Source organism: Palaemon carinicauda, chromosome 6 (assembly GCF_036898095.1).
Source record: "Palaemon carinicauda isolate YSFRI2023 chromosome 6, ASM3689809v2, whole genome shotgun sequence".
Lineage (NCBI taxonomy): Eukaryota > Metazoa > Arthropoda > Malacostraca > Decapoda > Palaemonidae > Palaemon > Palaemon carinicauda.
Genome location: NC_090730.1, coordinates 20150473 through 20167758, shown reverse-complemented (window position 1 = coordinate 20167758; position 17286 = coordinate 20150473). Strand labels below are relative to the sequence as shown.

Genomic DNA, 17286 nt, shown 5'->3' with positions numbered 1-17286 from the left:
ATCATTATATTTATGTTGATTTCTATAAGGAGCTTATCTGCAGTGGAAGACAATTGAATAATATTTTTAAGAATCGATAAAAAAGGCAAAGAAATTACTGGATGTACATTCACTTAAAAGTATCTTTGTTATCATCTAGGCAAATGCGACTTCTACAAGGCCCGAGAAGAGTTTTTACCATTAACTTTGGGGATCGTGACTCAGAAGAACAGTTTGTTAATGCCAGCCATGAATGCCAGGTAAGAAGAGCCTCAGTGATTTGCAAAAATCATTTTCAGTTTACACATAACTATATATATATATATATATATATATATATATATATATATATATATATATATATATATATATGTATATATATAATATATATATATTATATATATATACATATATATGTATAATATATATATATATATATATATATATATATATATATATGCAAAAATCATTTGCAAATTATATTTTCTCATCTCCCCTATATAATAAGCATCTGTTTATATATATATATATATATATATATATATATATATATATATATACAAATATATATAAATATATATATATATATATATATATATATATATATATATACATATGTATATATATGCATATATATATATACATACTTATGTATATATATCCATATATATATATATATATATATATATATATATATATATTTATATGTACATTATATATATATTTATATATATATATATATATATATATATATATATATATATATATATATATATATATATATGTACATATATATTTCTTTCGGTCAAGCTCAGCGATAAGACGTATAACTACTCTGTCTCTCCCCGTCCCTTAGGTAGGGGGGAGAGGGAGTAGTCCTACCCTGGTGAGAGGGGTTATAGTCAGCAAAGGGGGAGGGGAGTGAAAAAGGATTGAATCTCTGCGTGTGTGCGCATATCTAATTGACGGGTCGCATACACAAGCCTCTGAATAAGTAATGGATTAATTATCAGCTGGCTTCGCTATCGAGGGAAAATGATCAAGGTTATTTTACGCTAGTTTATTAAAGCATCTTTATAATCATAAGATTATTTGTCTTGAGAGTAAATTAAGTTTATTTGCGGCTTATTAAAGTCACATTATAGATTATATACAAGAACCATAGATAGCGAAGTCTAATATAATACAAAAATAACCGAAAACGTTTGGTCTTGTATTCATTGTTATAAATAACTTAATTAAAATAACTAACAAAATTTAACATTGACATAGAATCCAATTGCTTCCCTTCGATCAGATAAAGGTGAGATAGAGAAATGATTGAAACAAATAGATTGCCTTAGCTGCAGTGGAAAGTTGAAAGGGAAATTGATGTAGAGGGATACATGAGAGAATTGAGGATAAATGAGAGCGTATTTGAATTAAAGATTTTGACGGAGGATATGAAAATTAATGCTAATATCAACATCCTAACAAGTGTCTGTGTTTCTACCAGATATTCTCGATTTTGCCAAGTTGATTGATGTTTGTTAACTTAATCCGGTGAGTTCGGAATGTATGTATACATCAAGTAAGAAATGCAACCTTGTATTAAGAAATAGATAAAATATCACCAAACCTACTTATTATTATTATTATTATTATTATTATTATTATTATTATTATTATTATTATTATTATTATTACTACCTCAGCTATAATCTTAGTTGGTAAAGCATATGCTATAAGCCCTAAGTGCTCTGACAAGGAAATAGCCCAGTGATGAAAGGAAACAAGGAAACACAGAGAGTTGTGCGCCCGAGTGTACCCACAAACAAGAGAACTCTATCCTAAGACAGTGCAAGACTATGATACAGAGGCTATGGCACTACCCAAGACTAGAGAATAATGGTTTATGTTTGATTTCGGAGTGTTCTTCTCCTGGAAAGGGGGCTTACCACTTGCCATAGCTAAATGGAGGAGTCAAGCTCCATCCATAACCAAATAACCACTTTCAAAACCTGATAAATTTGAGGAATTATGATATTCAGGCATATCATCATCAGCATCATCTACACCTATTGACACAAAGGTCCTCGGTTAGATTTCACCAGCTTTTAAATCAATACTTCTCCATTCATCATCTCCTACTTCACGTTTCATAGTCCTTAGCTATGTAGGTCTGCAGCCTCCACCTCTTCTAGTGCCTTGTGAACCCCAGCTCTCCTGGGGAGTGCGAAGAGCATGACCAAACCATCTCCATCTAACCCTCACCATGATCTTATCCGCATATAGCACTCGAATAATCTCTCTTATAGTTTCCTTTCTAATTATGTCCTGTCATTCAACTCCCAATATTCTTCTGGGGGTTTATGGGTAAAATTATTTAGAACCTCCAGAAAGGAAACACATTATCACCGTATCTCAAGAAATAGCATCTTGCTTTTCCAACTAGGGTTGTAGCTTAGCAATTAATAATAATGATAATAAATGGACATTAGAACTGATAATTTCCTTAAGTAGGGGAATATCATAGCAGGGAGAATGAGAATTATAAAAGTGATTTTTTTTTTTTTAAATGTTGTGTATCTGGAGAGGTTTATGAAGGGTTGAGATTAATGAAGAGTGGTGATGTGACAGATCTAACTAACACGGAAGCTAATGTACGTTAAGAGGAGTGAAGAATCTGCGAATGGAAATCCATTTTCTTTTTTTATTTCTATGTATGTGAGAAGCTTAAGAGCAAGAGTGCAAATGATAGAGACAATAATAGAGATGTAACTTTTAAGAGTTTAAAGCACGTGTTTATGAATGTTAACTTATTACTAGAGTTAAAAAGTTTGATTAATACAATGAAGGTTTTCAATTAAATAAATCCTATATATGTATGTAATGCATAATGTTTGAATAATGTGAACCTTTTACTTCAGCTGATTTATATATATATATATATATATATATATATATATATATATATATATATATATATATGTATATATATATGTATATATATATATATATATATATATATATATATATATATATATATATATATATATGGAGAGAGAGAGAGAGAGAGAGAGAGAGAGAGAGAGAGAGAGAGAGAGAGAGAGAGAGAGAGAGAGCATTTATATCCCTTTGAAACAACATATATTTGCCTAAGAAATAACATATCCTGTTTATTTAACGGGGAATTATACGGCTGCAAACGAAACATCATATCCTAGGGCCCATTCAGAAGACAATGGAGTGAGGAACCTTCCGTTTCTCTTTTCTTAGTTGGATGTTTCGGAGAACAAGAGAACATTAATCAATAGGGCTGTTGATAAATGCAGTCTCTGCGGCGAATGAAAGGCTTGTTTACTGTAAGGAGTGATTGTTACTTAAAAGGAACAGGGAAGTGCCGTTTGCCATATATATTTTTAGAAAGTCAAGATACGACAGGTAAAACATAAGCTTTTTTTTTTTTTTTTTTTTTTGTTTTTTTTTTAACCCATAAGATTTGGTTACCTGGGAATTGAAGAAAGTAAAGGTATGGATATGAAGGATAGTTCATTTCTTTAAGAGTTTGCCAAATAATAAGGATGAAGTATAGAACAATACACTATACTATATATATATATATATATATATATATATATATATATGTATATATATATATATATTTATATATATATATATATATATATATATATATATATATATATATATGTGTGTGTGTGTATATATATATATATATACATAGCGTTTGCAAATTAATAAAGATGAAGTATAAATCAATATAGTATACTATATGTAAATATATATATATATGTATATATATATATATATATATATATATATATATATATATATATATATATATATATATATATATATATGTACAGTATATACATATATGCATATACTTATATTTGTATATATAGCCAGACGCTTTGCCTTTATTATATAATAGAGATCATTCAAAATGTACTCGTCAGGATGCTTGAAAACTTTAAATCAATCAATCAATCATGATATACTCACATCCAAAATGCAGAACAATGAAAGCATTGAATACTAAATGTGTTGATTTGCTAACTGGGCCCCCGTAAAGATAACCACAGCGGACGTGTATTGTGAATGATAACACTTTAATCTTATTATATCATTTCGAACATAAAAACTTTGAGGGATTTACTCTCCATTGTGACATTGTGAGTTAGCGTTAGTCCTTTTTTACCGACCGGCAAATAAACCTTTGCTGTAGATAATCTTTTCAACGGTAAGGAAAATTATTTCCTTTACTAGTCAATAATGAAAAAGAAGGATGAGAAAGAATTATAAAACACAACTTGAGAAAGAAAGAAAATGAGGGTAAGCATAATGAATAGGAAAGAAATAACATAGAGAGAAATGAGAATAAGTGATGGAGAAGAATGACTGGAGAGGAAAGTTTCATTAACTAAAAGGATTTTGGACAGCCCTTGCAAATGGACGACCGTGGTCCCCAAGCAATATTGATCGTCGGTGACCTAATGACCTAAGAACTGCATTAAATTGTGCGGAATTTTCCGGACTCCATATTGGTTCTGGGAAGAAAGTTGGGTGACAGGAGGAAGGAAAAGAAAACTATAAAACTATAAGGACAGCACAATATGCATTGTGAAAGGTTAAATGGTCCCGAATGAACATCATAAAACGACCGTGGAGGTCTTGTAAAGAGTAGGGTTCCCCTGCTGTGCAGGACCAGATAAGCAATCCTTAAAATAAACAGTAAGTAAAAGACAACGTATCGTGGGTTCATGGAACTACTTACTAGGATGTCGAATAGAATAGAGACACCTTAGTATTTTTTTTTCTGGCCTCAAACAAACTTACAAGCGTAAATGTCTATCATGAGAAAGTGATTCTGAAGAGTGTAATGGAAGTGAAGCGTTTAAAGACGAAATGCCTACAATTAATTAGAAGTGAATTAGATCGGAAAGAAAGATACTTATTGTTGCTTAATAAGTGAAATAATTGTTATTATTGTTTATAAATAAAGAAAATATTGATATTTAGTAACATAGTTTAGGATTAGTGTGCGCATGGCAAATGTTGATCCACACAAAATGTAGTAACAATAAAGCTGGTAGATTGTACGTTGTGAGTAGTACAAGAAAGTAGGTCATATCGAACGAAAAAGCAAAGAAAACATTTGTAAGACCGTTTTTCCTCGTACGAAGGCTTAATAAGATGCATGAAGTACAAAGTATACTTTGTATTTAATACACTCCGTCTATAACTCAGTATTTACCTCTCTCTCTCTCTCTCTCTCTCTCTCTCTCTCTCTCTCTCTCTCTCTCTCTCCACCAGCCGGGTTAGCCACCCCTAACTTTGGAAATGTCACGTAATGTGGAAGGAGCCACCATGATCAGTTCCATTTCCTCTTAGAATTGAAAAATTAGACCTTAAATACATAATCCATTTCTTATATAGGAAACCAAAATGCCTTTGAAAATATACCCACCATCATTCCTATTGTTTAATGAAGCATTCCAAAATGCCCAGTACTATATTCTATTTTGAAGTAATTTTGACTCCTTCATCAGATATTGTTGATCGAATGACTAATGTTTTTACTGTACTTCATGCAACAAGGTTTTTCTTGTTCCACAAGTACTGAGATTACAAGCGATATGTTCTTTGTAATCTAATACGTATATGAATATGTAATCGACATTGCAAATGCAACTTATGATTAAGGGGAAACTAGATAATGATAGAGAACAAGAACTCTGAAATTTGTACTGGTTCTGACTAGTCTCAAAGTCCAAAGACCGCTGGTCTGGAGGTGAGTGTTAGGTCGTCAACGTTTGCATTTAATAAACTCTCTCTCTCTCTCTCTCTCTCTCTCTCTCTCTCTCTCTCTCTCTCTCTCTCTCTCTCTCTCTCTCTCTCTCTCCCTTATCTAATTTTCGAAGGGTCACGTAATGTGTTTCAGTGCTTATCGGAAATGTAAAATTATTAAATTTCCATTGACCAGACACACGGGAACAATTCTGTGTTAAAACTACTCTTTGCATTGCTTGTTTCTTTGTTTTAGATTGCATTGCTTATATAGCGAGACACGAACTCTTGTTTTGGCAGCCCGTAAAGCAAAGAGACATGTAATTCATCTTGATAGATAATGGCTAGATAACGATTTCCTCTTTAAATTTTACTATTATAGGCGACACTTCAATTTCATTTCGAAATGCATCTTAAAGGAAAAATAGAGATCTAATTTATTTGGAGATGGAAATAGATGAGTTTTAATATTCATTTCTTGAATATGGACATTATTTCACCAAGACTGATTACTGGATATGATAGTTTCCCCAAAATGAATATTGCTCCAACTTATCACCAGGAGGAAATAAATTAAAATCATTATTCATCTTTGATAACTAAGAGCGCGCCTATAAAAGAAAAAATTTTTTTTTTTCCATTTGAAATTTAATACCATTTTGAAATACGTTAATATGCTTACTAAACTGACGTAGGATTTCATTCAATATTAGCACCCCCATCAAGTCAGGAAACTTTAATCTATAACAAATGATACTTTATTTCTATTTAAGTCGCAGAGTTGTGGCTAGTGATATATAACCAGTTTTTCGACATATAATACTACATGGATCCGAAATGTTTTCATCTCTATTTTGAAGCTGAAAATTCGAATTGTCTTTTGATTTAGGTTACTTAGCTTTGTGAAAATACCTTCGTACTTAAGGCTTCTGGGTTAGCTATGCACTTTTTTCGTTTAATCAGGGTTGTGGGGCCGATGTGGTAACGTCCTTGACTGGTGAACGCTAGACTGGGGTTCGAGTCCCGCTCAAACTCGTTAGTTTCTTTGGTCGCTGCAACCTCACCATCCTTGTGACCTAAGGATGAAGGCGTTTGGGGGAGCCTATAGGTCTGTCTGCTGAGTCATCAGCAGCCATTGCCTAGCCCTCCTTGGTCCTAGCTTGGGTGGAGAGATATATATGGTCAGTGTCTAGGGCATTGTCCTGCTTCATAGGGCAATGTCACTGTCCCTTGCCTCTGCCATACATGAGCGGCCTTTAAAAGCCTTTAAACATGTATACACTACACACTATTAGTGCTAACATTACCGTCACATCTCTCTTTATGAAGTCCAATAGCAGATACACCTAAAACAAAAAAATAAATGAATTTCATTATAAATTGAGATATTGAGCAATATATTTTTGGGGATACACGTATGAATAATGATAACATTAATCAGGCTATGTTGAATGCATATAGGCCTACATCAAAACATTTTTATATCATAATAAGATCTATTCTTTCACCTCGAAGATGATAACGTTCTTGAAATGCTGTGGAAATTGTTATAAAGTTTAAATTACGAATCTACTGATCATGTGAAGAGAGTCCGTTTAGAGATATATAACTGTCTTAGCTTATGTTCCTTGGTCGTGGAAAAGTCTCATGCGAATCATTGTCCGATGGAAAACAAAATCTAAAAAAAAATAAAGTATCTTGCTAAATTTTATAGCCACTGAGTCAGGAACATAAAAGTTTATGTTTATCTTCCATATATAATGAATAGCAAGCTTATAACTATATATATATATATATATATATATATATATATATATATATATATATATATATATATATATACATCTATATATATGTATATATATGTATATATATATGTATATAAATACATATATATACATATATACATATATATACACGTATATATTATGTATATATATACATATATACAGTACATGTATATATATATGTATATATATGTGTATATATATACATATATATATATATATATATATATACATATATATATATATATATATATATATATATATATATATATATATATATATATATATTTCTTTCCCGTCACGCTGAGTGGTCTCGACTCCTCTATCTCTCCCTGTCCCTCTGGTGGGGGAGAGAGGGAGTAATAATACCCTGGTGAGAGGGATTCCCGGAGAGGTACACGCGGAGTATTTAGCCGTCATTTTTGTCGGGTTGCGTATACTAGTTTGAAATAAATCCTCACGTCTTCTCTTCATAGATGTTTTATTATCTTAATAGAATAGAATTCATCCATCTACACAATGTAATTTATCATTGCTTATGTTTCGCTCATCTGGGTTACTTTACTAATGTTGGTGATTGAGTTATATTTCTATTTTGGAATGAGAATTAGTTCCAAGAATCCCGCCTTCTTTTAGCTCTTGTTTGTATGGCATTTTGTACTTCTGTATACGTTACTTGTGAAGTTGATTGATTGATTTAAGGTTTTCAGGCGTCCTGACATCTAAGGTTATTGACGCCGATATCATTTACTTTATATATACAAAAAAATTAAAGATTATTCAATTGAAACCGTAAAAGTTGGATGTCATTATAAACGTTAGATAGTTTTCAGAAGACCTTCTTCTGAAATAAATCTAAAAATGCCACCTGCATAGTAGGACACATCATGTCCAAGAATCTTGGCGAGGATGAACCTGCCACCCTCACCTAAAGCCTCAAACAAATATCTATTCCTTAAGTTATTATAATTGGGGCATTCGGTCAAAAAAAAAATGCCTCACTATTAGAGGTACTAAACAGTCTTCACAATACGGTTGGTGTTGGCCCTTCAGCAGAAACTCGTGTGTCAACCGAGTGTGAATACTTGTGAAGTAGGTGATCACAATACGAAATTCCAACTTACTGTGAATAACCTATCTCCCTACAACTGTAAACTTGATTATGTGTATTTCATATATTTCCTTTAGCCAAGGGGTTGAAAAATTGTAAGTATTACTATTTTTTAAAGAATTAATACTGCAAATATAACAGATCACAAATGATGATGTCAATACTCAGGTAAAAAAATCCCACATTCCTTGACAGAGAGAGAGAGAGAGAGAGAGAGAGAGAGAGAGAGAGATTCATGATGCCGTATTTGATACTTATTGTATCACTATATCTGTGAAATCACTTAAATATCTGACATCAAAATCCTTGGTATTCCTGGAAAACACGAAAATCAATTTGACGAATTTTTAACATTGAAATGTCATTTTATATTGGATTCAATTAATTTTCTTGCATGGTATTATGGAGTTTTTGTATTATTCATATCTTAGTGATGCATACCACACATACAGTCATACATGAACACGCAGTTATGAGAGATTATTAATACTGTATATGACTGCATGTCATAACAAATAGATTGATTATTGATTATCAAATACATGATTGTTTATCAAATACCAAAAACTGAAAAACAAAGAGAGAGAGAGAGAGAGAGAGAGAGAGAGAGAGAGAGAGAGAGAGAGAGAGAGAGAGAGAGAGAGAGAGAGAGAGAGAGAGATTGCTTCACAAGTCCTCTCTCCTGCTCTTTTAGGAAATGTGTCATATAGACATTTTACATCCTCTGTTTCAGACGTGTTTGTCATAAATGTGGAATTCTCCAAAGATAAATTTTAGGAATAAAAGAAAAACTAACGTTTGATCTATCTATCTATCAATCTATTTATCTATCTATCTATAGGATATATCAATTTTGTTGTTACTCTTCTTAAAATATTTCATTTTTCCTAGTTTCCTTTCCTCATTGGGGTATTTTCCCTGTTGGAGCCCAGGGGCTTACAGCATTCTGCTTTTCCAACTTGGGTTATAGCTTAGCAAGAAATAATAATAATATCAATCTATCTACCTATCTATATACATATCTATCTATCTGTATTCAACTATCGGTAAAAAAGAGAACAATCGAACGGGCACATAGTCGGTAAAATCTATAAAACAGGAAGATATGTAAAAAAATGTTTATTGGAAATTCTCCTTCCGTAAGAGATCATCCGTTTCATTTTATTTCATTTTATTTTCATATTTTCCAACCTTTTTATTGTGAATTTTTATCATTATACTCGATCCATCCAAAGACTTGTAACCTCGTTTTTTCTCGCTTCTGTCGATTTGGATTAATTAATATAGAACGTCCGTTTTTTTTTTTTCAGAGACACAATCAGATGGCATTGTTGAACGGCAATGACCTATAGCTTGATAATTTTCATTGTTTATATACATTTTTACCTGGAAAGTTATAAACAGGCTGCGGGGATATACATATATCTCGATGATATGTAAACTGTTATTATTACTATTGTTATAACACAACATTAGTAATAACAACAATAATAACTACAATAACACCATAATGATAGCAGTAGAAGCAATGATGCTGATAAGGCATAGGTCTAATCCTAAGCAAGTTACATTTAACAATTTATCAAAACACACAAGTTATTTTTCATAATGAGTCTATTTCTAATTTAGATATATCCAGTTTACGTTCTTTTGGCGATGATCTTAATATGTGTATGTTGAGAGAATGAATAAGACCATGATATTAGTTAATGCGTTTATTAAGGGTTCATCACAGTTTCGTTAATAAAATTATTATTATTATTATCATTATTATTATTATTATTATTATTATTATTACGTGCAAAGCTATAACCCTCGTTGGAATAGCAGGATGCTATAAGCCCAGGGGCTCCAACAGGGAAAAGGACCCAGTGAGGAAAGGAAACAAGGAAAAAAAAATACTTTAAGAACAGTAACATTAAGATAAATATTTCCTATATAAATTATAAAAACTTCAATAAAACAAGAGGTAGAGAAATAATTAAGCAAGAGAGATCTAGCCCGAGACAGTGGAAGACCATGGTACAGAGGCTATGGCACTACCCAAGAATAGAGAACATTGGTTTGATTTTGGAGTATTCTTCTCCTAGCAGTCGATTTTGTTGTATTTTATCGGGTGTGACATTTTTCTACTGATTTCTTCCTTCACCAAGCAAAGCAAACTCTTTAACCCTTCCTTGACTAGAATCTGGTTTCAGAAAATCAGTAAAAATATTTTCTGTGTATTCTTTTGAAAAACTATTACACATCATCATCGAAACTTGAGGCCTCATTTCAGCCGGCCAATCAGAGGCCTCCGTTGAGCCGGCCAATCAGAGGCCTCCGTTCAGCCAGCCAATCAGAGGCACCGGTGAATTATTTTCAACCTTATAATGACAAAGCCCTGGCCAAACAAAATTATTCTTAGATGCAGAATTTTGTTTTTGTTTACTCTTCCTCTTTTCAGGATCGGATACTTACTTGCAGCTGGACTCTATGATTACTGGTTAATGAACAGCTTTGACAATTCGACGTCGTGTTTGAACTTACCATCCAAGATCACAGTGCAAGCACCCCTCGGGTTAAGTAATATATGGGTAAGTTCCGAGATTGCAAAACCTTTCTGTCAGAAATAAATTGAAAGATGGGAAATCTATGCATATACATACATAAACAGACACACACATACATACATGAATATATATATATATATATATATATATATATATATATATATATATATATATATATATGTATATATATATATATATATATATATATATATGAATATATATATATATGTATATATATATATATATATATATATATACAGTATATATATATATATATATGAATATATATATATATATGTATATATATATATATATATATATATATATATACAGTATATATATATATATATATATATATATATATATATATATATATATATACTGTATATACAGTATATATATATACATATATATATTCATATATATATATATATACAGTATATATATATATATATATATTCATATATATATATATATATGTATATATATATATATATATATATATATATATATATATATATATATATATATATATATATAATCTTGCAGGTTTTAGTGGATGAAAGATGACTGCTTATTTTTACTATCTTATTCTTGGTCCTTTTTACTTTCCTGTAAGTAATTTTCTTCTTATTTTGAAGTTCTTGAGATGATATACTGTATATATGTGTATGTATATATATGCATATATATACATCTATATATATGTCTATATATATATATATATATATATATATATATATATATATATATATATATATATATATATACATATAATGTGTGTATATTTACATATATATATATACATATATATATATATATATATATATATATATATATATATACATATATACTATATATACTGTATATATGTGTATATATATACACACATATATATTTATATATATACATATATATATATATATATATATATATATATATATATATATATATATATATATATATATATATATATATATATATTCTTCATGTCATGTCAATATAAGTCTATTGTAATTTTCTAAAGCGCATATATTTCCTATACATCTACGACTCCACAAAAAATGATTGATAGACTTTTTTTGTATTCTGGCGGGGCAACGCCTAGTCAACTCATAAATACCGTATTAATATAGATATAGGAAAATATTAATTTTCATTCGGCGTTCATCACCTTTTTTTTTTCTTTTATTCTTATTTTTTATCCTTCTTCAATATTGCAGCAAAACAAATCTTACTTACTGCTTCTTTTTTACTGGATATTTCTTTTTATAAACGTATTACATTGATGAAAGCTTTTTATGGAACTGTTTATTAATAGGAATAAAACATAAAACATTATTATTAGGTACTGATGATGAGAGAGATTAGTTATTACCTTTTGAAAACTATTATTATTATTATTATTATTATTATTATTATTATTATTATTGTTGTTGTTGTTATTACTATTAATATTATTATTATTATTATTGGCTAAGCTATAACACTAGTTGGAAAAGCAAGAAGCTATAAGACAAAGGGCTCCGGCTGGGAAAAGTAGCCTTGCGAGGAAAGGAAATCAGGAAATAAATAGACGATTTAAGAAGTAATGAACAATTAGAATAAAATATTTTAAAAACAGCAACAACATCAAAACAGATATTTTATATATAAATTATAAAAAGACTCATGTCAGCCTGTTCAACATAAAAAACATTTGCTGCAAGCTTGAATTTTTGAAGTTCTATCGATTCAGCTTACCGATTAGGAAGATCATTCCACAACTTGGTCACAGCTGGAATAAAACTTTTAGAATACTGTGTAGTATTGAGCCTAATGTCCCACCTTAATTCTCGAAGGTAAGATGGGCACCAAAACCCTTAATTGACTAAATTCTTATCTCATTTCTTGAACGTTTCAGGGAATGTATGTAATGCTGGGTGCAGGCTTGCTCATTTCTCTGGTCGTTTTTCTCCTGGAAGTTGTTATCGGATTCTTGACTGAAATGAATGCTACATAGAAGACCTTCAACAAAAGGGAAGTAATGTTTTTATTAGATTTTCCGCCTGATTTAAAAAAACAATCACTGAAAGAGATTGTAAAATTGCTCTGGAATTATTACCGTTACAATGTAATATGACAATAAATAAATAAATAAATGTAATATGACAGCAAATTACATCTATTTCATTTCCCTCCTGTGTTTATAGATTTGCTTTTACTTTTGTTTATTTTGACCGATCTGTATCAGCTATAATAATAGATAATATTTATCTTTGTTTCTGGAATCATATCCAGAAGTAATTCCAGTTTACCATGATTAATGTAATTTTAAACGTAAATGACATATTCATCTCTTGTTCCTGGAAATCTTTAGCTCTTTTCTAATGGTGCTCTTGCTATGCATAATATTAGTATGATGTATATATATCTATACATAGAAAAAGCTTATGCTTGAGGGTACACTCGGGCACACTATTCTATCTTATTTCTCTTCCTTTTATTTCGATGAAGTTTCTATAGTTTATATATAGAATATTTATTTTAAGTTTTGTTAATATTCTTAAATAGTTTATTTAAATTATTAATCAATTCTCTTATTTCCCTGTTTCCTTTCCGCACTGGGCTATTTTCCCTGTTGGAACCCCTGGGCTTATAGCATCATGCTTTTCCAACTAGGGTTGTAGCTTAGCAAGTAATAATAATAATAATAATAATAATAATAATAATAATAATAATAATAATAATAATAATAATAATAATAATAATAATAACTTCTGTTAAATGAAGGCGACGTTATATATTTCAAACATTAATATTAGCGGTTTGCTTTAACCATTGATATACCTTCAAGACTTTATGATAAGATGTATTCTTTATGTGAATTGATCGGACATTGATATCTTGTTGACAATTATTGTCAACCCTCACAGAAAACGAAAAATATTAGTTACAAATAAAATGAAAAATTAGGTGTTTGGGAAATCCTTATTTGTCATCCATGTTATTGCATAATTTCTGTCCACATGAAACCGTTGGAAAAAAGTTCACTTATATTCATAAATGAATACTCCAAATATCTCACCGCCGTGAATATACTGTAGTATTCTATAAAAATACACAATGAATTAACGAAGTTACTTTTAGTATGCAAATCAGGTATATAATTAGGCATTATAACTATTTAGTACTATTTTCTTCAGTCGATCAATCTGAAATATCTACTTTCGATCGATATCCATAAGTTTCACCGACCATCAATTCGTTCCGTCTCAGCTCTCCAACCCAGGCTCCCTTTCATCTTCTTCTATAGGAGATAATTCAGCAAGGATAAAACGGCTTAATTAATCCTGCAAGGATAAACACTTTCTTAAAGGGTCACTTCTTTGTTGCAGAGTTAAAAAGAAAATCGCTGACTTTAATGGAAATTCGAATCTTGTTATTATCTTTAACAACTTGTACCTTTTTTAGCATACTCTATAGGAAGATATGTTAAAAAGGGAAATTATTTACTGGAAGATCCATTTGTTATATAGCAGTCTTCACTTTAACAGTCAATGGTTCTAGCTTGGAAAAGCAGGATGCTAGAAGCGCTAGGACTCCAACAGGGAAAATAGCTCGGTGAGGAAAGGAAATAAGGAAATAAACAACAATAGAAGTTCAAGAACAATAATAACATTTAAAAAAATCTTTCATATGTAAACTATAAAAATTTGAAAATAACAGGAGGATAAAAACTCGAAAATAACGAGAGGATAAAAACTTGAAAATAACAAGAGGAAGAGAAACAAGATAGAATAGTGTGCCCGAGTGTACCCTCAAGCAAGAGATATCTACCCCAAGACAATAGAAGACCATGGTACAGAGGATATGGTACTACCCAAGACTAGAGAACAAGGGTTTGATATTTGATTGTCCTTCTCCTAAAAGAGCTCCTTACCTACCTACTAGGGTCAGTCTCTAGGCATTGTCTTACTGGCCAGGGCAATGTCACTGCCCCTTGCATCTGCCAGTCATAAGCGGCCTTTCAATTCTTTAAACCTTTAATTTTTTCTCCTTAACTGTTTTTACATAAAGTATGCTAAAGACCATTTCAAAACTATAATTGCCTGGTAATGTAGTAGAGTGGGCTCAGTATTCTCACTGGGCTATTTTCCCTTTTGGGGCCCCTGGACTTATAGCATCCTGCTTTTCCAACTGGGGTTGTAGCTTAGCAAGTAATAATAATAATAATAATAATAATAATAATAATAATAATAATAATAATAACTGAGATTATGCACTGCCATTTTGTTGATAGTTTCCGCATTTCGAAATAAATAGAAAGAAGGAAAAAGTAACCAAACCCTTATGAAATTTCTGCTGGCTTCACATAACATTTTTTTATGTTTGCCAGAGTTAACAAATAAAAATATGATGCCACAAAATAATGTCTTTGAGACCTGAACACCTTATCCTTGAATATATTTATTTGCAAATTTAACAAAAAAATATATCTCCATATTATTATTATTATTATTATTATTATTATTATTATTATTATTATTATCATTATTATTATTATTATTGCTGTAAGCTATGGTACAACGCTAGTTGAAAAACCAAGATGCTATAAGCCAAAGTGCTCCAACAAGGTCAAATAGCCTAGTGAGCAAAGTAAATAAGGAAATAATAAATTACAAAAAAGTAATGAACAATTAGAATAACATATTTTTAGAACAGTAATAATATGGAAATAAATCTTTCATATATAATTTATAAAAGAAAAGGAAGAGAAATTAGTCAGAATAGTGTGCTTGAGTGTACCCTCCGGCAAGAAAACTCTACCCCAAGACAGTGAAAGACCATGGTACAGAGGCTATGGCACTATCCAAGACTAAAGCGCTGTAGTTTGATTTTGAAGTGTCCTTCTCGTAGAAGAGCTGCTTACCATAGCTAACGAGTCTCTTCTACTGTTACCAAGAAGACATTAGCCAATAAACAATTACAGTGCAGCATTTTACCTCTTAGGCGAAGAAGAATTGTTTAGTAATCTCTGTGTTGTTAGGTATAGGAGGACAGAGGAGACTGTGGAAAGAATAGGCCAAACTATTCGGTGTATGTGTAGGCAAAGGAAAAATGAGCCGTAACCAGAGAGAGGGATCCAATGAAGAACTATTTGGCCAGTCAATAGACAAGGTATCTCTAGGCGGTAGTATCTCAGCGGGTGGCTTGTGCCCTGGCCAACCTATTACCTACTACGAAATTTAAATTGTTACATCATTTTAGAGCACCAGTGATTTCCATTCCAAATAGTGAATCGTTTCCCAATATATTTTAAAGAAACGATGTTATTTTGACTAGCATTTTCGGGATATATTTTGAAAATGTATAAGCGTTCTGTCACCTCCAGACTCTCTCAGGCAAATACATTTCCTCTCCGAATAAATATTGTATTTCAAAAAGCATGAGATTTATTTCCATGTTTAGCATTGATGTCTATGAAACTTTGATTTATATCAAAAGTGACATTCACTTGGATTATACTATAGAAATCATCTAATTCGATTACTTCAGGTAAACGATATATTTTGGGAAACTTATTTTTTTTTTTTTTTTTTTTTTTTTGTTATTACATAAATAAATCAGCCATGTACTGGCGCGTTAAAAACCTCAGAATAGGATATTGACATCAGTATAATTCTAAATGCTAAATAAATGTATGATTTTTATAGGATCAAGCTCTGATGAAAAGCCAAGAATTATATCTATTACTCAACATTATGAATTATTTTGCATTAAAAGATGAATTGTGCAGAATGTTACTCAATTGTCTTCTGATAAATATTTTTTCATTGTTTATTTATCCTCATGTGATAAATCTGGGTATTTGACTTCTACATGGAAAACTGATATTATATGTTTTCTGTAAAATTTGTTAATATCCAAATGTTAAAGATAAACTCTACAAGCAGTTAGGCTGTTATAAACTTTCATGTATTTTAAGCCTAACTCGACGTCAGGAGGACCAAAATCCTTAAAGGTTAATGATAGTCTTCGTATTATTATTATTATTATTATGAAAAGTAGGATGCTATAATAAAAA

The 17286-nt window shown here is 30.6% G+C and overlaps 1 protein-coding gene across 1 annotated transcript in view; it reads left to right on the top strand.

The window, feature by feature from the left end:
* Positions 1–13262, top strand: part of LOC137642046 (probable glutamate receptor) — a 34739-nt gene extending 21477 nt beyond the window's left edge. The window contains exons 7-9 of the mRNA XM_068374608.1: positions 140–239; positions 11114–11243; positions 13123–13262. Coding sequence (XP_068230709.1) covers positions 140–239; positions 11114–11243; positions 13123–13221 — 329 coding nt within the window. The 3' untranslated portion in view covers positions 13222–13262. The remainder of the gene's footprint in view (positions 1–139; positions 240–11113; positions 11244–13122) is intronic.
* Positions 13263–17286: the final 4024 nt, after the last annotated feature.